General features: G+C 44.2%; 2 protein-coding genes across 10 annotated transcripts in view; one reads left to right on the plus strand and one right to left on the minus strand.

Moving 5' to 3' along the window:
- Positions 1-9351, plus strand: part of prrt4b (proline rich transmembrane protein 4b) — a 31012-nt gene extending 21661 nt beyond the window's left edge. Inside the window, exons 3-4 of the mRNA XM_076721809.1 lie at positions 538-681; positions 6557-9351. Of these exons, the coding sequence (XP_076577924.1) occupies positions 538-681; positions 6557-8631 (2219 nt within the window). The 3' untranslated portion in view covers positions 8632-9351. The remainder of the gene's footprint in view (positions 1-537; positions 682-6556) is intronic.
- Positions 9352-9421: 70 nt separating this feature from the next.
- On the minus strand, positions 9422-26633 carry impdh1b (IMP (inosine 5'-monophosphate) dehydrogenase 1b). Of its 9 annotated transcripts, none has more exons than XM_076721811.1 (16): positions 26301-26633; positions 21176-21274; positions 20938-21015; positions 17641-17689; positions 16140-16241; positions 15966-16040; positions 15338-15544; positions 15169-15256; positions 14869-15068; positions 14396-14486; positions 14110-14205; positions 13405-13548; positions 12721-12865; positions 12495-12638; positions 12309-12392; positions 9422-11590 (listed from the first exon to the last, which is right to left on the minus strand). In XM_076721811.1, exons 1-16 carry the CDS (start codon positions 26513-26515, stop codon positions 11569-11571), a joined length of 1839 nt encoding a protein of 612 aa, XP_076577926.1. In that variant the 5' UTR covers positions 26516-26633; the 3' UTR covers positions 9422-11568. The 9 variants fall into 9 exon arrangements, with proteins under 9 accessions (XP_076577926.1, XP_076577925.1, XP_076577930.1 ...); XM_076721810.1 differs by having other exon boundaries at positions 20938-21018; XM_076721815.1 differs by lacking the exon at positions 26301-26633 and adding an exon at positions 23430-23673.
- Positions 26634-27095: the final 462 nt, after the last annotated feature.

Genomic DNA, 27095 nt, shown 5'->3' on the forward strand with positions numbered 1-27095 from the left:
GACAACATGTTTTGTGAGCACACCAAAGGGAGAAGGGGATGATGTGGCTCTGTCATGTCGTCATTGCTTTCTCATCCTCTCTGGCTCTTGCTTCCCTTGTCTGTTTGCTCCCTCTGCGCTCTTTATGAAACGCTCTTCCGTGTTTGCCTCCGCTTTATCGCACTAAGACAGATGATTGAACGAGGGGTCTGGGTTTGTGATGGACCAGGATGTACACACCCATGCACACGCACACATCAGGATGTCAATGTAATTAGACTACAGAGGGCCAGACTACCGCGCTATGGATGACTGGCTTCAACTAAGTGGTTGATAGGCCAATCCACTTGACAGAACTGGGTTAAGAAATATAGTCCTTCCATTCCTGAAATGTGAAGTCTCAGACATGCTCTGAGCCGAGAACAGAACGGGTTAAACTTTCTTCGGGCTCCAGATTTGCTAATCTGTTTTCCTCAGACTACTCAGAGCTACAGGGTCGTGCTCTTTAAATTGTATTCCTGAGATCGCTTAGAGGCTAAACTGCATGTGTCTTCCCAGAGCTGCCAGGCAAAGAGGATAAGGAGGATGAGGAGGCTGAGGAAGGTGCGGCTCCTTCAGCAGACGGGCATGGTGACGCTGGTTTGGCAGACATTTCCACGCCATCCGCTAAGCTGCTAACACCGTCCCTGACGCAGAGCACAGGTGAGCGAACAAATCCTAAACAAACACAGTAACTTCGAATTCCCATCTGTTTCAAGCATGTGTTTGCACCGCCATAGGGTTCAGAGGACAACTCAAAGGACTGCACGCTGCTTATTTCATAAGCTGTCCTGTAGCTGCTTCAATATCAGTAAATCTGTCAGAGGACTGGGAAAAACAATTACCCAGCATCCTTCGCCTGAAGCCACTAATTGCTTCCAACGGGAGGAAAAAACTGCTCATTCAAGCTGTGACTTTGGAGAACTCCTGAGAGCAGAAGAGATGAGCAATAAACAAACACTCCCCCGTACTGTCTCTCAGATGAACAATCATCGGTCCGATTACAATAGCTGCCTTTAAAAAGAACCAAAAGTACACACAAGTATTGATTAAGTTTGGCCAAGGACTGTAAAATGTTGCAGCTCTGCACACGTCAGTTTCAATAAATAAATGATCGCTATTTTTTCTGTTTTCATCCATTATGCCAATTATCTATTATAGATGAGTGATTCATTACCTGATTAAAGATTGAATATACAAAAACATGGTGCAAATACTGTTCATAATATAATATTAGATGAAACTAAGGCTGGCAATATATTATATTTTCAGGCCATCTGTTTCCATGCACATTTTCAATTTGTGCATAAAAACTTATTTGAGTTGAATTTGCAGAAATGAAAGAACCTGCAGAAATTTGAAGGAAAAAAGGGACTGTGAAACAGATGGATCAAATCAAATTATGATGTACATGAAGCACGTGGCCTAAACGTCCACTGAAGAGACAAAAAATGGAGGCAGACGTGTGTGCGGAGCGATGAGGACAGTACTTCGAACAAACCTGTGCCCTATCTGTAACTCTCAAAGGTCATTGGTTTTTAGCAAATGTCACCCAAACAGGAGTAAAGAGTGCCTTTTAGAGTATAATATCAATATCATCACGTCTTAGTCTATCATACACATTCGTCCTTCATCGTGAACTTGACTTCTGGTAAAGTGCTGTATGTTTATTAAAAGATTCATTTTCAGCCCAGTTCACAGGAGCAGATGTAACCCACATTACCTCTCCCAGAATAGCAGATGTTGTCAAGTGATTTTCAAAAATAGACCTGTCAAATGTGCCATTCGCTGATGATGGGACGCTACGGGGCTGTCTAGCCTGGTGTGTCACGAGTGAGTGAGTGATACAGTGATGTTACTCACCCATCTCTCTGCCATTTCAACGTGTCCCCCTTCAAGCACAAATCTGTTGGTGATAATACAGGCCGCACATAAACAAATTTAGAGTTATCATACAAGCTCTTCCATTTGTTTTAATGGACCCACGGCAGGTGCTTGTGCATTAAGTGCAACTGTTTGAGAAGCAGATAAACTCTCAGCCTCACATTTCCCAACACACACACACAACCGGCTTGTCCTCAGTATGCATGATCCAGCTTCTCCACAGCTCCTGCTAAATTGCTTTTTCTGAGTTGAGCCAAATTGAAAATGAAGGCAATCAGATGAAAACTACACGGAGCTCTCAGCTTCACGACACAGAATCAACGGCGAGCCAATTAACGACGTGTGTGTGTGTGTGTGTGCGCGCGTTGTTGCCCACGTAACATCAGACGAATCCTTCACCTTTATTACCTCAGCTGGTCTACAGATTGAGGTGCCTCAGGTGAGACCTTTCAGGATTTACTATCAAAACCCAAAGAAATGAAGACATAAATAAAGCCCCTGTGCACTAATGGTGTTTCCACAGAGACCTGAATGAAAGCACTCCTCACAAGAAATTATCTGTGAAGCAGATCACCTCCAGGATCTTAAATTCTTTTGATTTATACTAAATTTTGCATCAAATATTCATAGAAATCATCACCTTATAGCTGCCGGCACTATGAAAGAAGGGCTAAATGTAGAATATTACCATGCTGATCAAATGAAACTAACCTTGACATGGTGGGTTTTCAGCCGTGCTGTTGTAGCACAGTATGCAAGCGAAGGCAACATCAAAAATTATTGGTTTGGTTTAAGCTAATGAGCTTCCTATCACTCTCAGCTGCACTTCTTGTTATGTGCTAATTTGCAAATGCTAGCATGCTAAAATGCTAAACACAAATGTTGAATCCTGGAAACATTTTATCTTCTAAACCTCAGCAGCGTGAGTAAGAGCATGATGCCCTGCTAGCATTAGCTGCTAGCGTGGCCGCAGACCACTAGTTTTGTATTAAACCTGCCATAACTGATTTTCTTGGCCTCCTGGGGGCTGCAGAAAAAACGAGTTGCATGCTTATTTACACATACAGCAGAATATTATCATTGTTCATTATGTGCCAATATTAATTCTCCATTTTTGGTCTTGATCTACTTCTGAGGGAATCTGCCTCTTTAGCTGCCGAATGCTGATCGGCTTGTCAACCTAAAATTAAAACTGAGTTTTTATGAGTTAAAATGACCTCTCAGTGGGTCTCCACAGGCACTCTGCTCTCAGACTGTGTCTGTCTACTGTAGGTGTGTCTGCTGTCCAGAGCATGGGAGACTTGTTCCCACAGGAATGTGTCAGATGACCGAGCAGCATGCAGTGGAAAGCAGCGCTCTGATCCAGCCTTGTACTGCAGCCACCACATACCAAACCCTGTCCGGGCTGTTCAGCCAGCCCGGCAGCTCAGATGTGACATTCATCGGCATGAGTGAGGCAACAACACATGGCAATGATTCAACACGCGTCACGTTTTCCTCTCGGCCTGACTCAGTGGCGTCCAAATCATCACTATCGCCCTGGAAAGTAAACAGATGGATGGAGAAGTCATTGCCATAACACTGCACTGAAGCCCACCTACTTTATCAGTGGCCCCCACATTGAAAATGCCTGCAGCTGTGTGTTTGTTTTACACTCCAGACACATTTCCCACACTGCTACTGTCTGTTTTGACAGGACTGTCAGTGCAGTCATACAGCGCAAGTTTATGAGAGCACTGGCTTATTTAATGCCCTGATTTAAAGCTGTGTCACAACTTTCAACAACATTAAAACAGCTCCTCTCTCAAAATGACACTTGAGTAACAGCACATCTGGTACTGACTTAGTATGGAGCTTGACGTGTCACATCATTATTTCTGTGTGGTGCTACAAGTGAGGATTATTGACCAAATACCTGCAAAACTAATGGCATTCCCATTGCCCACAGCTGTATTTTGGTGCTAATTAACAAACACTAACACATGCTTATCTAAGTGGTGACCATGCTAAATGTTGCCCTCTAAACATCCATAGATGTTACTATAGTATTAATACAGCCATGTAAACATCAGCCATCACCACTGACGCTGTGAGCCCATAGTCCAATATTTGGTATATTCACTTCATAAATGAGTTAAGTGATTCATTCTCTGTCATTCATCTAATTTCATTAGTCAAAAATTGGTCCAGGACCATTTCAAATTTAGAAAATGTTATCCAGACACTTCAGGACACTGTTTATTATTCTGTCATTCCCTCCTGGCAAATTAAACGTCAGTATGGAACGGGATGATTAAACCGACTTAATGGCTGCTCTGCTTGTACTTTCCTGGCAGAACAGCAGCGGTGTGTGAATGTGTGGCATATCTGAATGTACTGACTGATGATCACACATCTCTCTAATTCTCTGGCCCACCATATACAGCTTGCTCTTAACAATATTGCCTCGTGCAGCGCTCATTATGAGAATGATGCATAAGGGAGCCACGTTTTGTTAATAACGATTCATCAGGGATTTAATTAAAAAACAGTACATCAGCCTCTCAAAAAGTCATCAATCCTTGTTTTTCCTCCTGTTGAGGGTGTGATTAAGCTTCAAAAGACAGCTCGGGATGTCTGAAGTAAAACTGCTGCGTCGCTGCACCAGCAGCTGGCAGCGGGGCCATATTTCCTGGAGTTTGACGTTTTTCATCACAACCTGGGACAGCGGTTCAGCTCTGGGGTCAGGAGATGAATGAGGAGAAACGATAAAGACTTTGTCACAAACAGGCAGACAGCGAGGCAGTGCAAAAGCACTGAAAGGAGGATCTGAGGCAGGAAAAGAACAAGGCTCTGTTGACAAGGGGGACGTGAGAACTGCAACAGTACAAACACATGCAAATGCTCTGAGATACACTCAGATATGAGCACACGTGGGCACAACTGCTAATGTCAGAGTGCTGAAAGCAGACGTGCAACCATTTCACTCTCCCCGACAGAGCCAGAGCTGCAGACCGACACATGTTACACATAATGGAAGCAGCAGCTGCCATGCACTGGATCTATGCAGTTGGGGGGAAAAAAGCAGACAGCAGCAGAAGCAGAAAACATAAAACATGGGAAGAGACTTGTAAAAATCAGGGCAGTCAAAGAGAACAGAAAACCGTCCCAGTTTCAAAATAACAAACCCACCTATGGGAGTTTCCCCTTTTTAAAGGCGTGTGTTGAAGGGAAATCATAAACAAAGGGAGCGAATTAGGGGACCAGGATGGGGTGGGATGGGAAACACAAGAATACAACCCATAAAAGTGCATTAAAAGACAGATGAGAGAGACTTGAAACAAAAATGCTGGACCACATGAAGCCTGCTTTTAGTTTTACTTCGGAAACTATTTAGACATCTTCAATCTATATGCAAAGATTTCGGGGTTTTGTGGTGCTGATGTCTGCACATTTGAGTTCTGGAACTGGCGCGCAGCATTACCACCCGAGGTAATGCATTCCCCAGGCGTCGCCGGACATATTTAAACCCCCTTTTTTCACTTTTATACAAGAGCTACGGCAGTGCTTTTTGGCTTCATTTAGATGCATTTTTACAGTCTGGAACACAGATATTACTGCAGAATCTATTTATGAGCGTACACTTCACTAAACCTGCCTGCTGCGTGATTTACTGTTCTGTTTCTTCATCCTGTTCATTTCTCCCCGTCTCTGTGGCACATTTTAGCACCTGGCCCTTTATGGAGGAGTGATTGTCTCCGATAAGCTTGCAGCAAAATGACTGATGAGCCAGTGTGCAAATGACTGCTGCTGCTTCTCTTCTGCTGCATTTGACCACCGTTTTTGTAATAGAGCAAGGCTTTTGAGTCATTATTAGACTATATCTGTGATGAAAGACAGCGTGTGTGTGGTGAGGGCTCTGTTTTATTGGAAAAAAACAAGGTCCATGATGTGAGGCTCAGCGATACGGAGGCTAGGAGGCTGAAAAACGTTTGTCTTTCCGCCCATCTGTGAGGCATTATGCTGTGAAGTGAACTGTCCTTCGTCCCATTCAAGTCATCCTCCAGTAACTGAACTACATAAACATGGATGGCACAGAGGAGCTTTGCAGGCGTCTGTAATTCACGCAAACAGATATATACGTGGTTACTCCTTAATTTCCAAAACTAAAACGTTTCCTTCACAGTGCTAAAACCCAACAGAATCATTGAACTGTACTCACATGAAAACTCCAGATGGCTTACGTAATGCAAGAGAAACTATCTGTGGTTCTGAGTGGGCTGATGTCTAACACACACACACACACACACACACACACACACACACACACACACACACACGCACACACACACACACACACACACACACACCACTGCCATTTCTTTTGGGTCCAGCTCAGTTTGAAGTTGCCTTCTTACAAGCTTTTAAACAGGATTAGCACATTAGGAGGAAAGCACGCTTTCACCATCCTGGAACTGAGCCAATGAGTTTTCTGGCTCAGATAGTTTGAGCGTTGATTAAATGCTTCTGTGTATTCTCACGGGAGCGCGATCAGTGTGCTTTTAAAGTGATATAAAAAGTAGATGTTTACATCTGTTGCCATTTACTCATTCAGATATTAATCTTGTTTATCCTCCAAGCTAACATGATCTCTGAATATGTACTTTCTTTCCAGGCATCCCCCCAGAAACTCCCCATTTTCTCCCGTACACTGAAGACTGGATGTCCAGCCTGACGGACAGCGACGTCACCTTCCTCCCTGACTGCAATAAAGAGCGCTCTGGGATCTGCAATCTCTCCGACACCTGGGACTCCACAACCTCCTCAGATGTTAAACCCACACAAAACACCACTGCCATGAACCAATCAATCAGCCCCTTCCTGATCCCAGCTCCAGTCATGCTGGTGCCGTTGTACACCGACTGGAACAGTGCCATGGCTGCTTGGGGCCTGGCCTGGGAGGCGCATGTTTACGGTGCCGGTTGCGCCTTTGCAATGCTAACCCTAGCCTCGGCACTCAATCTGCTCTGCTTGCCGCTACGATGCCCATCCGGATGTGGCTATTTTGCCCTGGTCAGCTTGTTTCTACTTGCTGCTGGCTGTACCAGATCTTTCTCGCTCCTGTACGATGCCTATGGCCACCAGGACCGTTTGCCCTCCACAGAGGCGTCACTGATGCTCTATGAGGCACCATTTCCCTGCTTGACTGCAGCTTTCGGTCTGGTTTTCCTTCTCCTTTCCATGCGCTCAAGAATGCAGCTCTCTTACTCAGCCTTCCAGAGACCCTGTTTCCTGGCCTGCCTGGTTTTCCTGCATTTTGCTGCAGCATTCGGACCGGTGACATTACTGAAGTTTTACCAGCAAAAGCCTCCCCTTTGCCTCTTTCTTTCTCTCATTTCCCGTGGAGCCTTTGTAGCACTGGCCACATTTCTGTCCGCTGCATATTTTGTGTTCTACATCTACGTGCGGGCAGATTCGAAGCACATCTACCACCTGAATAACACATCTCCCACACCTGCTGAGCGCTACAATCGCTGCCCCTTTGCTGAGAGCCGGGACTGGGACCGTGCAGCTGTTACTGTTTGTCTTTCAGCACTGTTTTCTTTAGCATGTGCAGGACTGCAGTTATATGCAATTCTCAATGCCATGGGTGTGGCAGGAGGAGAGGAGGTCTTCCACCCTTGGCCCTGGTGGGCTTTTCAGTTTAGCTGCAGACTGTGTGAGCTCGGGGTTTGTCTCACCTTAGCTCTGGTTGTCGCACAACCAGTCTACTGTTCTGACCACCTCCCAGCTGCTGGGAGCTGCTGGACTGAACTGTTGGCGTCCAAGTCGCCCATTCTGCCTGGGAGCTACCAGTGGTCCTTGAGCCAGCAGGAAAAGCTCGCCATCGTCGATACTGTAGGGCTTGGAGAGACAGAGAGCCTTCCTCTTTACACTCTGATGGATGAGAGGCTTGGCAGCAGTCTGAACGGACTGGACCTTCTCTACCACAGCAACCGGGCCTTGGCATACAGAGACCTTGACTTGGATTTGGACTTACAGGGTTCAGAAAAACGTGGGGATGGAGGAGGTGAAGAGCCCTCAGGCGGATCCTCGTTTACCAGTGACTCCACCACAGACCTGCGGCCACCTTCACCCATCAACCTGCGTCGCAGCATAGACGAAGCCCTCTTCAGTGAGGCCATCTTCCCCATGAGCCTCTTTAGTCCTGCGAGGCCTATTCGCTGCAGTGATCTATCCCTAAACAACCACTGTGCACTTCCCAGCAACGGCCTCTGTGATCCCCTCTCAGCTGACCCTGGCCTTTATCGGACCTCTTCCTGCGTGGAGATGGCCTCTCAACCACAGCCCCCTTGCGTCGAAACTCAAGACACTATTGCAGGTGCTCCACCATCTCCCTCCCTGTCCTCCTCCTCCAGCTGTTCATCTCCTGAACGTTGGAGAGGGAGCTCTTCCTCCTGTTCCCTCTACCGAGCCTCTCTCGGAGGTTCCTCGCTGGTTCTCTGCCCGAGCCCAGAGAGACAAGCTCATCAGCTTCTCCAGCAAGGAGGCACAAGCCATGCGCCGTCCTCTGTCCACCAGGGCCACGCTGACCCACAGAGGCACTATCATACACTGGGAGCAGCCTCACAGGAGAGCCTGGACCTGGACATGTCGTCTGAGGCAGACCGATCTGTGCAGGAGGAGTTCATCAGTGTTTGCAGACAAATCGATGCTTTGAGCATCTGCAGTGAGACTATTGATTTATAAAAAGGACAGTCTGGTCAAACAAGGGTTACACTGAGGATTTACTGAAGAGGGTGTGTGGCAAGTCGACCGTGAAGGTTCTTTACAGCCTATTTGGTAATGCATGGTAGCTGTTGCTTACACCATAAAATACCTATAGCTGCCAAAGTTTTCGGAAGTTTGATGAGCGCGCTTGCGTGATCATTAGTGAATGTCTATGAGCGTTTAAGTGCCATGAATGTCAAAAGCCAAAAGGTAATTTGTAACTTTTACATGTTTGATAAAGGCAGGTGAAGTTTGATATAGTGAAAAGAATAGTAACATTTTACTGAGTGGAGATAACAGAGGTTATTTGTACAAATGTTTTTATCGCATTCCAACATTCCAATAGATTGTACTGTGACTGAATTAAGCACTTATTAAATACTACTGAAGTCCTATCCTTTCAACCTCAGAATATCACTGTCATTAAATCTCATGTTGAATAAATGGGATTAGAATTAAGCTTGTCAAAGTATAAACTCTCCATATCAATATGCCAAACATTTTACTTGCAGTTATGGTGCAGCAGTGCCCTCTACTGGCAAAACGCACACTATGTTACCTTTATCCTCCTACATTTATCACCAATGGATTGTGCTCCTTCACACACTGACAGCATCTTCTATGACCAGCTTACTAATTTATTTATGTTCAAACATAACTGTGCTCATCACATGGTTTAATAAAGATTGTTTTATAACATTTGTCTCCTTTTAATTACAGTTCATCAAGCTACATGACTTTGCAACTTCAATAAGACAGTAGTCCCACACACAGTTTGATTTGTTTATTCTTTTTTTGACCATACTGAACAGCAAAAGCAACTTTTCTCTGCAGAGTGTTTTACTGTAAACATGTTCTGAAGTGATATTCCTCAAAAAACCCCAACGGATTTATTGAATACTGAGTCTTTTCCGTCCATCTAAAAAGCCCTTGCTTATTGTTTTGGTTGTTGGTTACAGACGCTCCCACTGTGTTCTGGCAACATATTGCGATAAATTGAAGCGGAAATCATAAAAAAAAGTGCAACACTCAAAACAAAACAACTGTAAACCCAGTATCTCACTTAACACTATATTTGTGCTTTGTAGATGGACTAACAAGACTCAGTACTCTGCAAATAACACATTTTATAAACCTGAATTTTCTCTTTAGATGTGAAATGGAAAACAAGCAGCTATCATTTCCAACTGAATATAGGTATATATTTCTCCATATATTTTCATGTACACATTCTTGCAATTTTGTTTAATTGCAAGGCCTTTGTTTGTTAGTCAAGTGAACCCTGTGCAGGGTGAAGTACATTAGCACGTTAGAGAAAGCAACTCATCTCTTACAATCTGGGACTTTATTGAAAGAAAAAAAAGAAGAAAAATTACATCTGGCCGCACGAACATCCAGAATGGAAACGTTAGAAAAAGCATAGTCCTACATAAGCTGAATGATAAAAACACAGCGATATTGCTTCAAAGTAAGAAAAGGAGGCGAGAGGGTGTGTAGCATTGAGTTTTCACTGAGCGGTGCAGCCTTTATCCATCCCCCCGTTCAAGGCATATCTCTGGTAAAATGCAACAAATACATCAGAAAGAAACCTATGCCACGCTGTGAGAACGCAGGAATGCACAAAGACAAGGTAACAAGCGACTCGTTGCGCTAATTTTGGTTTTGAAGTTACAAAAAGAAGAGTGTCGGAGGAAGTGTAAATACACTTGGCAGTATGTATGCAATTACAACAAAGCAGAATATAAATACAGCCGTGTTTGGCTTCGTGAAAAAACAAACATGCATATCAAAAACACTTCATGCTCAATTCAACTCAATGCCCCCGAGACTATACAGGTATTATATAAAGTTAGTTTTATCTAAAAGTATTCAAATTATGGGCAGAGAAATTGTCCTCCTCCTCACTACGAACTCTCTTTTGATTGATTTGATTCATTTTACGTTTTCTTCTCTGAAACACACCTGATTCTTCAGCTTTTGGTCCCTTCCACGCTCAACATGTGAACACTACGCACTGAGGTGGGACACTGGTTATTTGGCTCAAGATGTCTTCGAAGGGCAAATGAATGTCCGCAGTGCTAAAGACTGCAGGTCTGGATTCTGTCTACTGATTGTGGGCGACACTGGAGGATACAAAGTCAACAGGACAATCACCATGGCCAATATCTCGTACCTCAGGATCCACAACGCAGGAAGTAAACAATATGTACCGAGTTTTAAGCAGCTACTGTTCATCAAGTAGCTTCGACCTGTGACGACTTAAAAATGCAAACAATAAGTAAGATTGCCACGATATACCGACACGCTGCACATAGAGAGACAAGTGTTGTGTCTTGCTTTCTGCACGTATGCACTCATGTGTTTAAGAAGTGGGAGGGGCGTCTGACGAGGGGGTGTGCTGGTAAGCGTGGATCCCAAAAAAAAGCCAAGAAGAGATGCTGATGGGATCTGCACCGTGGCTGGTTTAGCTAATATTAACAGGACACATTAACACAGTGCACCTTCACTTTGTTTGTCCCGACGCACAATTTAAACTATTTCACACACTCGTGATTCACCAAAACAGGCACTCCGCTCATTTTCTCGCTATTATCAACACACTCAAAATTGGGACCGGCTGCATACTCGCAATACAGGTTTGTAAGTCACTCCAAAGACCCTGTTGTGCCGCTTCTTGAGTGCAAAATCCCAGGTGTATCAGAGAGTCAGGTGTCAGTGTGAAGATTCTCACTTCGCTATGTTGCCTCTGTCCTCCCCAAAGCAGCAGGCTTGGATCAGAGAGAGTAACTGTGGATACGATGCAGGGGAAGGCAGAGAGGGTGTAGTGGGTATTTTAGCAGAAGTGGCGATTTAACATTTGGTCACTGTTAGATTGGGTATGTCACGTGCACTGCTGATCTGCACTCTATCCCCCGTTCAGTAAAGCCGCTTCTCGTAACTGTGGAGGCAGAGAAAAACCAGAGAGAAATCAGCGCTTGCTCTGATGAGAAATATCAGTATGGCTGCTACGACGATGCAAACTGCGACTCGGCAAAATCGCATCTGACTGTTACAACATGTTTTCTGAATGCATTTGGCAGAAAACTGCGAAATTGCATTTGCACAAGAGCAAAAACAGGAGTAACAGGATAGAAAGTAGACGTGTCCTTTTCAGGTGAAATTAGAGAGGTCGAGCTAATGCTAATGGGAATTTAAAATCCTGATGCTCTGCTGCGTTGTGCCTTCTTTCTTGCAACTATAGAGCAGGTCCATCTCCCAATGCAGCATCAACACCTAACAGGAAGTGCAGCAACTAGAGCCAAGCAGTTTCTTAGCAACATAATGATGAAATCCTCTATGAGAGTCAACAAAGAAACCACAGTTTTAGAGTTCCCATTGCTGCGTGTGGGAGTGGCAGATTTAATAACCTGCTCTCTCTTTAAAAAAAAAAGACTGTTTCTACATCGACAAGTCAGTCCAACTTCCCTTTAAAAATGGGCAAAAATGATAAAATACTGAACTTTTCATAACAGTCAGATTACTAATAATTAATCTTTGAATTATCAATCTTGTGCATGATCCCTTCAGAGGACAGTATTGATGTTTTGTTGTCCTTGAATACCAAAGTGTTATAGCAAGAACCGAATGCAGGATGGTTTTTGTGTTTTTGTACTCACGAGTGGAGTCCGTGAACTCCTCCCTCCACCTGTGCAGACATGGTCCTCTTCTCAAACTTCAGCTCTCCAGAGTACATCATGGAGCTGAGACAGACACACATTGTCAAATATAATACGCATAAAAGCTCACATCTGTAATGTAATCAGTAATTCACACACACACACACACACACACACATTACTCACCGGAGGACAGAAAGACTCTTTGCCCCGATGTCCTGGCAGCCATGCTGGATACCAGCTATCAGGTAGGGTACAAACTTGTGGATGGAGCCCTTGTCCTGGACCGAGCCTGACACACCCTGGGCTACCTTCACCTTGTCGCCCTCGCTGTGGAAACACATCAATCAATCACAGCCTTGTTTGCTGTTCATGGAATTTGGCATTTGGCTACTTTAAACCACCCACATACCTAAAATAGCGTTTCTGGCTGCTGGTGCTCTTCTCCATAGCGTCCAGGGAGCCCATACCGCGGTACTTCTTCAGCCGCACGCCGTCTGAGAAGAAATACTCTCCTGGAGCCTCGGTGGTTGCCGCTAGCAAGGAGCCCATCATAACTGGAGATGGAAGATACCAGAGAATGACGTGTGTTCTTCTATTAACCTCCTCACTGAAGAATTCAATGGATTCAGTGATGTGGAGTGAGATCCGGAGCTTGGCGAACTTGCTTACCGGTAACTTGCTTGCTGGATTCGCTGGTTTGTTATGTTATTTAGCCTAGTTTTCCTCCCAGGTATGTTATTTATGCTACTGTGTAGTTGAATAACTGTTAATGTGTCACGTTAACATACTGGACACCTATTCAGCCTGTTGTTCTGTGTGCTACTGTGTAGTTGAATAACTTGCCTTTCCTGGATTTTGTGAAATAAATTTCTAAATAAATGCGACTTATACATATGTTTTTTTCCTCTTCATGACGCATTGTTTGACTGATGCAACTTGTACTCCAGAGCGATTTATAGCCCGAAAAATACGGTCGTCCCCTCTTGTAAATTTGGAATATGTAATACATTAAGTTGTTCCTGTCTCATGTGAGCTAAGAACAAACATCTGTATTTCCACCTCCCACATGCAGTCATAATGTCTGAAACCTCACCAGTCGATGCTCCCAGGGACAGAGCCTTCACCACGTGGCCCACAGTCTGAATGCCACCGTCAGCGATGACTGGCACCCCGAAGCGCCTGGCGTACTCCGCTACCTTGTACACCGAGGTCCCCTGGGGCCGTCCGCATGCCATGACTACAAGGCGGAAAACATATCTAACATGAGCGCCATGGCAACAACAAAGAACAGGACAACAGATCAGACCTTTGGGACAAACAGAAATCAGCTTCCAAACGAAAAAGCAGCATCTTCTTCACTGGTGACACATATTATGAGACGTGATCGCGTTCATGTCCTTTTGCTGCAACACGTCTCCTCTGCTCTCGCCGGTGAACGTGACCCAGTCCGAGCGCGAGAGGCCGGTCCCCATGGCAACCCAGACTGGGGCCTTGGCAGATCACCATGACAACTAGGAGCGGTCTCAGGATATTTGTTAGCGTTAGCAACTGACGGCCTTTTCTTCTCAGTGTAGCCAGATTGGAAACAGCTTCAGCTTCGACTGATGTGCTACAGTTTGATTATCTATTAGTTTCTCCTCCATATCTAAACTCTACGCTAGCAGCTCCACGGTCAGAACATATTGTTTTGTATTAACAGAGTGCTACACATGAACCATTAATCTCAAACAAAATTCCATTTTGAGAAAATTCGTTGCAGCCGTGTGGGAGATGGCTTTGGAAAAACAGGTGCGAGTACCTTCCTGTGTGATGCAGATGGAGCCGCAGCCCATGCCCACTCTCAGAGCATCGACACCGGCATCGATCAGGTTCTTGGCCTGGGCTGCTGTAACCACTGTAGGCGAGGGAAAAGAACGAAAAAGGTGCGTAAACATCTGCAAACTCTGTGGCATAAGAAAGCTATCAAAAAAAACAAAAAACAAAAATAAAAACGGGAGTGCTGTGTGTACAAAATCAAAGTCCTCTCACTAATACTTCCACTAATATGTAAATATTAACAGAGGAAACAACATCATGAAACTCACCATTTCCTCCCACCACTTGCAGGTCTGGATACTTCTGTTTAATATAATTTATCATGTTGATCTGATACACCGAGTTGCCTTGTGAAGAGTCCTGAAAGTGCAAAAGCATTCATGATTGAATTACAATGGATCGGAGGATTCTTAACAGACAATACAGGCGGTGTGATTATTATAAACATATTTCACACACAGGAGAAAAAAATGTACATTTAGGTTACACTTTCACAAATCATTAGTGCTTTGGTCAACTTCCAGATTTATGGAAATATAAACCTCATTATATAATGCATAATGCACTCTCCTACTGTTAGTTAGTCTTCTACAACACTGCCACACTTCCTGTTCAGTGGAACTGATTACACACAGTTTCATGCACTTTTAGGAAACCTCCGCTCCATCAACTACCCAACTTTGGCTCACACATCCATGAAAGCCTGCCACCAGTGATAAGATACATCAGCCAGAACACCCACCAGTACGACGACATCCACTCCAGCCTGCACCAACAGGTCCAGTCTGTATTTGTCGTCCTCCCTGGTGCCGATGGCGGCGCCACACAGCAGCTGTTTGCGCGAGTCTTTGGAGGCCAGCGGGTAGTCCCTGTTCTTCTTCAGATCCGTCCTGGCAATGATGGCCACCAGCTCGTCGTTATTATTTACAATGGGAAGCTTGCCTGGTGACAGAGAAGGTGGGGGTGAAGGTATCAAATTACATGAGAGAAAGACTAAAATCCAACTAGAGGAAGCTGCTGTCAGGACAGAAAGTCTACTTACCTTTTTTACTGCGCTGCAGAATATCGTTGGCTTCTTTCAGTGTAACGCCGGCTGGAGCCACTACCAGCTCGTCCCTCTTCGTCATGGCCTTGAAGGTGACAAGAAATAATTGAATGAGTGAAGCAAAGATTTTTAAACTGATGGGACGTACAGTTTCTTAAAAACATACCTCCTCCAGAGGTTTGTCATGGTCTTTCTCAGAGAGGAAGTCGATATCTCTGGATGTGACGATGCCCACCAGTTTGCTGCCCATTTTGCCCGTCTCTGTGACGGGGATACCGGAGAAGCCATGTCTCACTTTGGCCTCGAACACATCCCCGACTGTGTGGCGCGGACTCATCACAACTGGGTCTGTGATAAAACCCTGCTCAAACCTCTGGAAACCAAGAGAAACCAAACATAACTGCTGTTATTTCTGTTTTATCGGCATTTGTGCAAAGCAGCAAAAGCAGCGCCAAGCCAAACACTGCACACGGGACATACAACATGAACAAAACACACACACTCACACACACATAAAACACACACACAAAAACAACACAGATGGAAGACAATTACCATAACCTATACAGAGACAAGATAACAAGAAAGGTCAAGGGCATGGTTGATATGAGAGTTAAGTTAGGTTGGCACATTAGTGTGTGAGGGTGCAATGGTGATGACAAGAAAATTAAAAACAATACTTCTACGACTAATACTACCAAATGCTGATAATCCACCACAAAGCACAAGTAAGATTGTGATTTTTTTTTTTTTTTTATTTTATTTTGCACATATGAAGGACAGTCCTAGTTTACCTTGACCTTGCGAACCTCATTGGCTTGAAATTCTGGTGTGCAGTTGTGGTGAATGATGCCGATGCCTCCCATTAGCTACCAAATCCAAAAAGAATAAAAAGTTGATCTCCGAGTTAAGCAATAAATGAAAATCAGTCTCAGTATTTCACCAGTTTTGGCAAAGCAGCGTCTTACCGCCATTGCGATTGCCATGGCTGACTCTGTGACCGTGTCCATGGGGGAGGAGATGAGAGGGGTCTTCAATGTGATCTTCCTGGTCAGCGCTGATGTCAGGTCCTGAAAAAACAAACAAACAAACACATTTTAATGTCTTCACCAAGAGGAGTTTGTTATTTTGCACATGAGCCACCAGGGGGCAGATTAAACTTGGCAGATGCAACACACAGAACAGTTGTGTTTCCAAGTGGTTAATAATGCTGGACTGACTGACACACAGCCTCAAATGACAGGAAGCCAATGAGTCCAAACAACTCATTTTAAGTACATATGTCCATAATTGTAGCTGCAAGTGTCTGCAAACAAAATAAAATGCACAGTCCATCAAAAACTCAGTCCTTCATGAGAGAGGAACCTGACACTCTTGAAAATGGAAATGAGCCATACTTCTGAAACACCAGCAGCCGCATTTAGCTTTCACATCTTCCCATAACAGGCAGCTTTTGTTATCCTCTGCTGCCTGAAACTAACAACCCCCCCTCGTACATGGGAAACCAGCAAATGAGCCAAGCTTTTACTCCTTATCTGTGACAGCTGTAAACTATGGAGGCTTTTCTCAGGGGTTCAAGGTGAAGGTGTGAGAAATCATCTAAGCCAGCTTCTCCATTTAGAGAACACTACTGCACCAACCTGCTAAATTCAACTGAGCGTTAGGAGAGAATGTCAAGAACATCACGAGCCCGAAGTATGTCACACAACAGGTCTAAACACACGTGGCCCACCGTCATGTTGCCAACGCCTTATACAAGTGCACAAATGCGTATGACAAATTTCAGTCTGAACGACTGAGTCACAGTCTGAACGTGAAGTACTCCAGTCCCAGTTGTGACTGAGGCATTTGTGTTATTCAAGGTTGAATGGCCTCACTATCCACTGAAAAACTAGGGCAAAGACCAAGACTCTGCAGAGACGGCTAACCCATGACGACACGGCGAGGCAGGCCAGCATCTCGCAATCTGAGATTAGAGATATCAATTCAATTTAAAACCTCCTCAGATGGACAAAGCAGGAGGGATTTCATCTAAAGCCTGAGATTAACTCGCCCATCATCTGCTGAGGGAGGCGGATGAGCAACAGCACCAGACATAAACGTAAACAGAACAGTGAGGGAGCAGCCAGTGGGTGACCACATTGGGCAAAAATAACAGGGCAGCAGGGAGAGAAGAAATGACGCAGACAGTTTCAAATGGGCAAAAACAAGAGTAGTTTTGTAAAAGCAACAATTATAAAATGAAGCTGCGTCTGGAGTAGAGAGGTTTGTTTCACTGTAATAAGGCTGATGGGTTAAGAACGGGCTCTGCCAAGAACGGTCTGTCTGCTGACACTGCAACGTTTATCATGGGGGGGGGCTGAATGTGACAGTTAAGTGCAACAATCTCTGAGAACAAGAAGAAAAAAAAAAGACCATCCATGCCCTTTCGTACTCTCAAACACGTCCCTCACACATGCGCATACTCACCACTTCGTCTGAGGTAAAGTCGATGAAGCCCGGCAAGATCAGGAAGTCACTGAAAGACATGAACAAAACGCAAAGTAAGAGGCTACAGCAACGTCGCACAGCTGCGAGGTTTAAAGCATCCACACACACAAACGCACACAGACAGAGTGCCTCATGTTTGAACCAACATGAATAAGAAGTATTGTTATAAAAAATATCCCCAAGCAAAGCAGAGGAGTGAAAATGTTTCCCTGCACTATGAGTAGCTAACTGTACACAGGGTGACAAGCTATAAAATGAGAGTGCTGTTGAACAAAATCATGTTTTAAAAAGGACAACTAGGCAAAAACAGATAAGATTATGTATCAAAGAACTACAATTAACCTTTGAATTAAACATTTAATTAGTCTAGTCTGATCTTACTACTCATTTCCTTCCGATAAAACACTTGAACCATCTACAGTCTGCAAGCTACTGCTGGTTATGTCTCTTCCCAGTTCCCAGAATATTGCAAAGTGGCACAGTGGCCGAGTACAGACACTTTGGCAAAAAGCAACAGTTGACCTCTTTCAGCTCTTGTTTAAATGCAATGTGAGGCAGAGGTAGACGCAGGAATGGTGTGTTTGTTTTTCAGTCTGTATGCATCTTGTGGGTTTTGCAGATGGGTGCTAAAACAGGCAGGGGGCAGACGGAAAGATGGAGGGATAAGGGAGGCTTTGTACGCCGTGTGGACGGAGGACATGAGAGCATGTGAAACAGGTGAACGGTACAGGTGGACATAACAGAGGATAAAAGAGGATGGGGGTGAGAGTGAAGGTGAAAGTGAAGGCTGACCCGCGAGCAGATCTCTGCTGCCTCAGTGTGGGTGGAGAAAAGGAAGGTCTGAAACAGCCACACTGGATAGGACACTTCAAGGGAGGAGTCCTGTTCGCTTTCCCCCTCACTTTAGAGTCCAAACACCAACCAAACATCAGTGTGGGAACGAGCAGGAAGCCCGGCAGACATCTGCTAGCATTTAACAGCAGCCACAAACCTCAGCTGCAGCGCACAGGCCGGACACACTGACTCTGGATCAGCGTCAGGCCGGAGCTCATTGTGTTGGCTTTGAATTCTAAAGAAAACACTGGCTTGGTGATGCCTCATTATGGTTTGCATTTGAATGCAGACAAATGCATGATGCTAAGAGGGAGTGTTTCAAAGTGCAAGCAAACACTACAACTGGTCCCGCTTGTACAGATGCCTGCTCTTTCCTGAATGTATAAAACACTACATCAGACTATGACTGAACCCAAAAAACAAACCATCTGAGAACATGACATCCAGTGTTTTGTAAATGTAGCAGCAAGTTTTAAAAGGAGTGAATCTCAATAAGTAACCTCCGTATGTCTGACTCATTTTATTGGGTTTGTATGAAAAAGTCACTGACAAAACACTATTATTACACAACAGTTAGCAGCAGCAGGAGTTTATCAGCCACAGTAGCTCCATCATAAGCAAAACAATCAGGTATATGTGCTCTTTCATCAGGGATTGGTTTGAGGCTTGCCAAGTAACGTGCCCTGAGGGCTTTAAAAGGGTAAGACAGGTTTTATGGTGGTTAAATTGTACAGTCTGTGAGAAAGCAGCCTGGGAAGCACTTTTAAACTTGATTACGGGGACATTTCTGTACATTTATTTTATAGTGTCTACATGTCAGTTCACCACTTCGCCTCATAATGTGCAGTTAACAGCAAACAAATGTGATCATTCACCCGCCTCTGTCTACATTCAGGCAAAAACACTGGTGCACCATCACTTTCCAGGCCATTTTAATCAAGTGCTGACGTGAATATGTAGATCTGATAAAGAGTGTTCACAATCACACCCAAGACCTGATTTCTGCACCTGGTTGAAGGCCACAGTACTGCAGGAAGCTCGTTTCTCTCACAAGGCTCTGTGTCTTCCTGTGTCTACATCTCGCTTTCTGTAAGTCAATTACTTTCTTTTTCCTGTAGCTAATGCAAAAATAAAAAGAAGCTAAAAGGCTCAATTAGCAATATCCTGCTGTCAAGTGCGCTGGTAGGCATATATACGTGTTGATCAAGTCATTGAGGATGCTTACATTTATATCAAATATGTACAGGGAAAGCGGTCAGAAACTTTAAATCTGCTTCAATGAAATCAAAAGAAGTGGAAACCACAACAGTTTTATCAGCATTTGCCACACAAACGTTAAAAGAGCACAAATGGCATGAAAAGAGTGACGCGGACTCTTTCATCCTCAAACCATCTGCATCCAGCCCAGTTGCTCCTGCGATCCACATGATACCAGTTCAGGCAATCATGTGCCAAACTTTCCTTTGGCCGTGATGCACTTCATTACAGCGTGGGGAGGTTCTTCACTCACATGCGGACACAATCAAATGCCATTACGTCTTCTATTCAATTAGCTTCTATAAAGCACGAGTAGCATGATTAGAGCAAAGATGCGGTGGATTTTCAGCTGACAAAGCTCTCAAACTAAGCTTGAATTACTTAAATATAGTTTTGCCGTGCAGGTGATGATGCAGTACGGACAATTATCTGCCATTTGTGTAATGTAGAATAATACATTAACTAATGGTCTTTCAAGGGAAGGCTGAGAGGGCATGTGCAGCATTGATTGTAGTGGTTGTTGTTAGGACTGGTGGCAAAGAGGTAAAGCACTGTGATGGATTTAGAGAAAGTTTTAGAAGAGAAAACATGCTTCGTTCTATCCTACAACCACTACAACAGATTAGCTCAATGCTTTGCTTCTTGTTGTTATTTAGGATTAAGAAAATAAGAGGATGATTTCATGGATGAGTAAAGAAAATCATTTCTGTCAAAATGCAGGATGAGTTCAAACACAAAGCATTTCTCGTTTGTCACCAGAATGCTTACCAGAGCCGAGTGAGGTTAATAGGCGAAAATTAGTGCTTAATTAGTACTTTTACCAAAGAAACGCATTTGTAAAAAAAAAGTGCACGAGCTGTTCTGTCATGCGTGCTGCATTCACAGGACGGGTCGTGCACTTTGATGGTTAGTTGAAGTTAATGATGCAGTTATGTCCACAGGAAGCAAATTTGATCCCCATGACCAAGATCAGGTTGAGCATTCCAACAAGGCCTTCATTGATCGTCTGCACACATGCACTTTCATGACGCCAGATTGAGACTTTTGGCATGGTTTGTTTGGGTCAGAGCAGTTTCTTTAGAAGAACATTCATTTGCTTCCCCCTTATGAATTCACCATTTGGACAGACAGAGGATTTTTAACAGCACAGTTTCAAAACAGTTTGAAGAGGACTGTTTTACTCACTTGTAAGTCAACCCATCTCCTTTAGAGCATAGCTCTTCAGCCGTATGACCATCGGAGACAACGCACTGTTGGTCAGATCTGCTGGTTCAAAATGTGTTGGCCATTACAAAGCACTGCTGCGTACACTTCACCCACCACTGCGCGCATGTGAGGTTTTAAAATTAGGAGACCTTACTTAGAATTAATGTCATTACTGAGATTTTCGGGAAAACAAATCAAAGTTTGTGATGCAACCTACTTGTACGTAAGGCCATCTCCGATTGAGAAGAGCTGCTGAGCTGAGAGTCCATCTTCAGGAACGTAGCCTGTGCCGCCGCTGATTAAGTAATCCGCCATGCTGCAAATGATAAAGACAGGCAACTTGAATCAACTGTGCAGCCCAGGACTCAGATGTTTATCTAAACACGGTAAAAGGATGCTCTGCAGGGACACTACACATCCACTTTGCAGGCAGAGCTTCAGTGACCTTCTCACAGGAAGACATAACCATAGCAACATCAACATTTCCCAGGCAACCGCAGGTCAGTGCGCCTGCGCGGCAGGTGCAAGCCGCAATCGCCTCCTCTGCTTGCAGAAAGGAGCCATTTAAAAAATTCAGAAATAAACTTACACCACTGTTATGCACACTTAATTGGATTTTTATGACTGCTGCTCGACCTCACGGGAGGCAATCTGATGTTAATTAGCATAAGATAACACACAACGTGCGGCCAACACGTAGATACGTCACTGTAGCGTCCGGTGATTTTATGTAAGTACAGAGACAGAGAGCAAATTGTCTGTCTCTGCCGCTAAAATATTCAGACAGACATCATTTACCAAACCCAAATCGAGCGCAGAGTGAATGTGCAACAGTGCAGTCGTCCCCACACGACCGCGTGTGAAGCAAATATGGCCGAGTGACCCACTAACATCTAACTGAACCACTACAGCTAGTGCCGCACGCCTCTGGTTTTACAACGACGGAGCGCGGTAATGTACAAGCATATAGAATAAAACGCTGTCCAAACAATAACAACATATCCTCAAAATGTCTTACTATCTCGACTTGCGCGGTGAGGTCTAGTGACTGGCCTGGTGACCTACATAACGTTATCAGTAGCTAGCAAACACTACCTGCTCGCACAGAACGTCCGTGGTTGACAAACTGTGCTACTTCACGACCGGTCTTGTTGTCTCGTTGTTTATTTAGCAAAGCTGCAACGCAGCCTCGTGGCTGCTAGTTTGCCGTGAGATATCGTCAGCCATGCGAGTATCCGTGTTAGCATCCCCACTCTCATGCCTCACAAGTCCGTAATTTACCTGGTTAACCATTTTGGAAACCGACATGCCCACCCAGCAGCACACAGGGACAATAAACATGATATTTTTAGAAGTGGTTTGCATTTCTTGTCTCCACCCATTGTGGTCTAGCAAACCTAGATGTATTTTAGAGGAATGCGGTGGGCATAGCAAATATAAGTTTAGATTGTATTACAATAAGCGGTGTTAAACAACTTTAATACATGCCGAATTAAAGAAGGGCTTCTTTTAGACAAGACATGCTTTGAACTTTGTTTCTATCCAATATCACGCCTTTTTTAGAACAGAGCCAACGCTATTTCTGCGGAATTTTCAAGCGAGTTTGGTGTTGCCTTCTGGCGTAAGCCGGGCTTCCTGCCAACAGCACGAGTGCATACAGGTTGATACGACAATATCTGACTTCAGTTAACATTTTCAGGAACGAGGAGAGGCGTTGTGCCTCAAGTGAACCAGCAGGAGCACCGTTAAAAAAAATAAAAATAAACACGGCTGTAATTAAACGACAAGTGTCACTACACATGTATTTGTTTTTATATTACAAGTAGTTCAATGGGAACTACTCGGGGAAAGATAGCTATTATGTTAGCAAACCGTTAGCCTGGGGACTGGAGACATCTTTAATGTTATACCAGCCAGCTGGCAATATGGCTGATACTTAACCTGACAAGTATTCACTGATGTAAATGATAAATTTAGTGAGACCCCGTGTAAATCATTAGTCAGTGTTTGATACAAATAACGTTAATGTTTTCGCATTTTACCTTATTAACCCGTCACTTACGTCTTCGTAGTTTTAATTTATATTTACACGATTTCGCCAACGTACCCATTTTAATATTACCCAGTTAAAACGTGCAACATGATAAACAAGCAGGTAAACTCTATCCCATTATCATAAACCTGTTCCATTTGAGTGCAGGTGTGTTAATAATCCACTAAAGTAGCGACATACGACTGAACTTTACGCACACCAGACATGGGACTACGTTATCCTTCCAGACATGTGGGAGCAATTGTTAGCATTTAGCATCAGCGGCTCTCTTATTTTGTCTTGGCCGACGTAAAAACGCTGCCGAGGGTTTAAAGCAAGCTTCCCCTCCTTTCAAAAGGGCTGTTTTAAACTATGTAGCTTCTCAGCTAGCTTCAACTCCCAACATATTTCCCCACACTGAGTAATGTTAGCTAGCTACCTTACGGAGCAGATGCCCACGTTGACCAAAGGGAAGCAACTTTCCAGCCGTAAGCCAGTCTAAAAAAAAAAAAAAAAAAAAAAAAAATGTGATACATACAATACTTCCGTCTACCTCGAAGAAATAATAATAATAAAAAAAACTCGATGGAGAAAGTGGTGGCTCCGAGATGTACGGGTCGGCAGTGAGGAGAATCAGGAGTGATTGGCTGTGGCTGCAGACAGTGCGTGTTGGTGTTATGTAGTGGATGGAGCAGCGTCACATCCCCTTCCCTCTCAGGGGCGTTTAACACTGCGTGGCGGTGAAATCAGGACACGGAGGCGAAGGGAGTTAACCGTGCCATGTGCAAGTTGCACTAAAATGCTGGCAGACCGGTTTATTACACCGCAAATGTCGGTCGTGCAAGGTCATTTTTCAACCAGCAGTAGGTGTCGTCAAACAGACAGACTGGACATAAAAACAGACATGAATGAATGTCAAATAAGACTGAAGTGAGGACGAAAATCAAAAGAAAATGCATAAAGCCACACAATAAGAACATGAAATGCCGCAGTGTGTAAGCACGAGGCAAAGCACGACAGGGGCCTTATTGCAGTGTAATGAGTACTTTCATTACTTAGAGTACATTCTGTAGGTACTTTTACTCAAGTATCATTTTGAATGGAGGACTTTTACACTGCTACTGTTGGTTTTACTTAAGTGAAGCATCTGAATGCTTCATTAAGTGTTGTGCTTTCGTGAATAGCTCTTATTTCCGTGTTGTTGGTAAAATTGGCTTTTTGTATATAGTGATGACAGATTCAGACTCAGAGGATTCAGATCAAAGTATATTGCGAGTGATGCATTCTTTTATCTGTGTTTATTGTAAGATATCCTCGTGTGTTATTTGCACAGTGCTTGCAGAGGTAGGTGGATGCACAGGGTTGAATGGTAATCCCTGATTGAAAACTTGATGCCTTCTTTTTTCTTTACTTGGAGAAACATCGTGCTGAATTTAAGCAGCGCTGTCTGAATTTTGGTCACATGTTAATCATCTAAACTGGATTAAGTGCACTGACAAGACAGCACCGGTCACATTTTATCCACATGCTGCGTGAGGTGTGGACAGGAAGCTGCGTCTTACAAACCGCAGCTCAGGCTGACTCCAGGAAAAATGTCTGTGTTCAGTGTTCCGTAGTGCTTACAGGTGAGGAAACAGGACGAAGTTCAACCAGCTTTAGAGAACGCTGTTCTGTTTTAGGCTTTGCCAAGAATTCATGGGGTCACGGAGGAGAATGACATGCATTAAAATGAGGACTTTTGAGTCTTACTTCACCAGTGACTGTGAAATCTAATGAGGACAGTTTTATTTAGTGAGCAGCAGTCTGTGAAGAATATAAAAAGCATTACCAAAAACTGCCCAGTGCACACCCACAATGCTTCCAGGAGATAAGTGTTGGGCAGCCACTTTACTTTCTGGCAAAGAGAGGCAACATAAAACCACACACACTTGCCTCTTTCCAGCATTACAGCGCACACAAGAGCACATTCACAGTCAGCATGCCGTGTTTGTCATCGCGCTGTCAGCGGCACCCATAGCTGTGATGACAGAGAAGAACTGATGCCTTCTCGCAACTAAAAATATGTTTGTCACGGTCACTTTTATCACCTCTTCTACGGCGTCATGGCTTGTCATAGGTGCTGTCAAATGAGGAGGGACATAATTTGTGGCTTTAACGACATCAAAGGGTATTTTTACTTGAATTACAGGCAATCAAATCCAGCAGGCACTTTAAATAATCTTGCATAATCTTGTATTTGCAGTGGGGCTGCTGAGGATGGCGTAATAAAGCACCTGCATATCTCTGTGTCAGAATTTAGGGATTATGATTCAGAGTTGGGATTTGCCTTCAACTTTGGCAGGCAGTATGTCAGCCGTGCATGTGAGACATAAGTGCATTTAAACTGAACCTACTGTCTACAGGTGCACAGAATATTTCATTTGTTGCAGTTCACTGATTATTTCTTGCCCAGGTTACATTACAGTTCAGATATTGACAACAATTGAAAACCATGCGGTCTTCCCTGTAACCCAATATGCTTCACACGCCTCTCTTGTTCTATATTCATTTTAGGTTCCTAGATATGTCTGCCAAGGTGACTCAGGGGGATCTGTTTTCCCACTCTGTGTTTGTGTCAAATTAAATGTGGGTCATTGCAGATATGGGTCAGTGGTTCCTTTATGGCACTGTAGCTATTCTGAGCAGTTGATTCAGCCGTGTTCATCCCCCCTGCAGCACTCTGCTCACTCCTGCCTTGATGTTGCATTGAGCAATTGTCGGTGTGCACACAAGGGGCGGAAGGGTCACGTTAAAAATAGCACCTGACAGCTTTTTTTATTTTTATTTTAGCATCTGCTCATAAGCCATAGGTATTAACTTGGGGGCCTTTAAACAAGTCAAAAATTAAGTGCATCAACCAAAGCAAGGGATTTAACCTCAACAACATTTGCAAGCTGATCTAAATACAAGTGCGTGTGGACGTGTAAACCGACCCGACGGCATGAAGTCAATTTACATGTGCAGCCTTGTGAAGGCAGCGCCATTGAAAGCTGGACTGACATCACATTGTCATTGTATTTCACACCAGATAGTGGCATTGATTTCTGCAGTGCATTTATAGCCTTGCTTTAGGAACCCAAACTCAACCTAAATCTGTAAATTCTGGAAAAAAAATTATTAAATCACTACCTGCTAAGAAATAATTTCTGCAGCAGACAAATAGCCTAAAATATATTTCTGACACATTCTGCAAATAAAACAAATAGATGCATTTTAACCAACATAGTGCTTGAGTTCTACCTGATGGTGGCTCATTCTCCCTTTGACTCACCTCTCTGGGACTAGACCAGCCTGGATGCGCGTGGCGCTGTATCTCTGCGCTGCAGTTTCATGCCTATGGCCATGCGAGGTTTGCCGGACATAACCCTCCCGAGGTGAAACACCGGTGTGTGGGAGCTGAGTGTCTCCCACAATTCTCCGATAATCCACCTGCTGGCTCTCCCTCGCTCCATCTGCACCAAAGTGCTCATAACCATACCCCTCCATAGTCCGACCAAGGTCAGTCTCTGAATCCAGTGGCCCTTTCGCTTTGCTGTGCAGCTTCTCAGAGGTTGCTTGCTTTTAAACAGACTCTCCAAAGTCGGTGGAAATATCCAGCTGAAGGTTACACACGAACTTCATAACCCAAGTGTGGTTAAAGTTAAGTTACAATCAGAAAAAAAACAAACGCAAACTCTCCAGTCGTTTCTAAATATTCTGATCTGAATTCCAGTGCCTGTTCTATTTACTCTGTCGGTACCCTGCAGACTAGATACTGAGCTGCACAGGTGTTCCTATAGAGAAAAACAGAAAAAAAGACTGCCGGGCTTCTTCGTCTGCCCCTACACAGGATGCACCTGCTTGCAAAAAGGCACCAGCCACCTCTAGGCGTGTCAACAGAGGGCGTCACCTGGGAGATTCTCCCACTGAGAGGGCGTCGCTGTGGAAATGATGCCAGCAGCGGAGCGTTGTTGTGGAGAGGCTGTTCTGCAGATGTCTTCGAAATGTTGGAGATTTTCTGTCATGATGGCAAAGGCTAATGGACGGGCTAAATGAGCACGCAGCACAGCCCTGTATTGTACTTATA

This window comes from Chaetodon auriga, chromosome 22 (genome assembly GCF_051107435.1).
Source record: "Chaetodon auriga isolate fChaAug3 chromosome 22, fChaAug3.hap1, whole genome shotgun sequence".
Taxonomy (NCBI): Eukaryota; Metazoa; Chordata; class Actinopteri; order Chaetodontiformes; family Chaetodontidae; genus Chaetodon; species Chaetodon auriga.

Bases quoted from the DNA above. Each gene is read 5' to 3' on its own strand.
- impdh1b (XM_076721810.1), bottom strand. From the start codon at position 26,515: ATGGAGGGGTATGGTTATGAGCACTTTGGTGCAGATGGAGCGAGGGAG. The intron at 17,690-20,937 runs GTGAGTAAAACA...CATGTCTTTCAG, and splicing joins GGAGATGGGTTGACTTACAA to TGACTTCCTGATCTTGCCGG. The intron at 13,549-14,109 runs GTACTCGCACCT...TCCGCCTTGTAG, and splicing joins CATCTGCATCACACAGGAAG to TCATGGCATGCGGACGGCCC.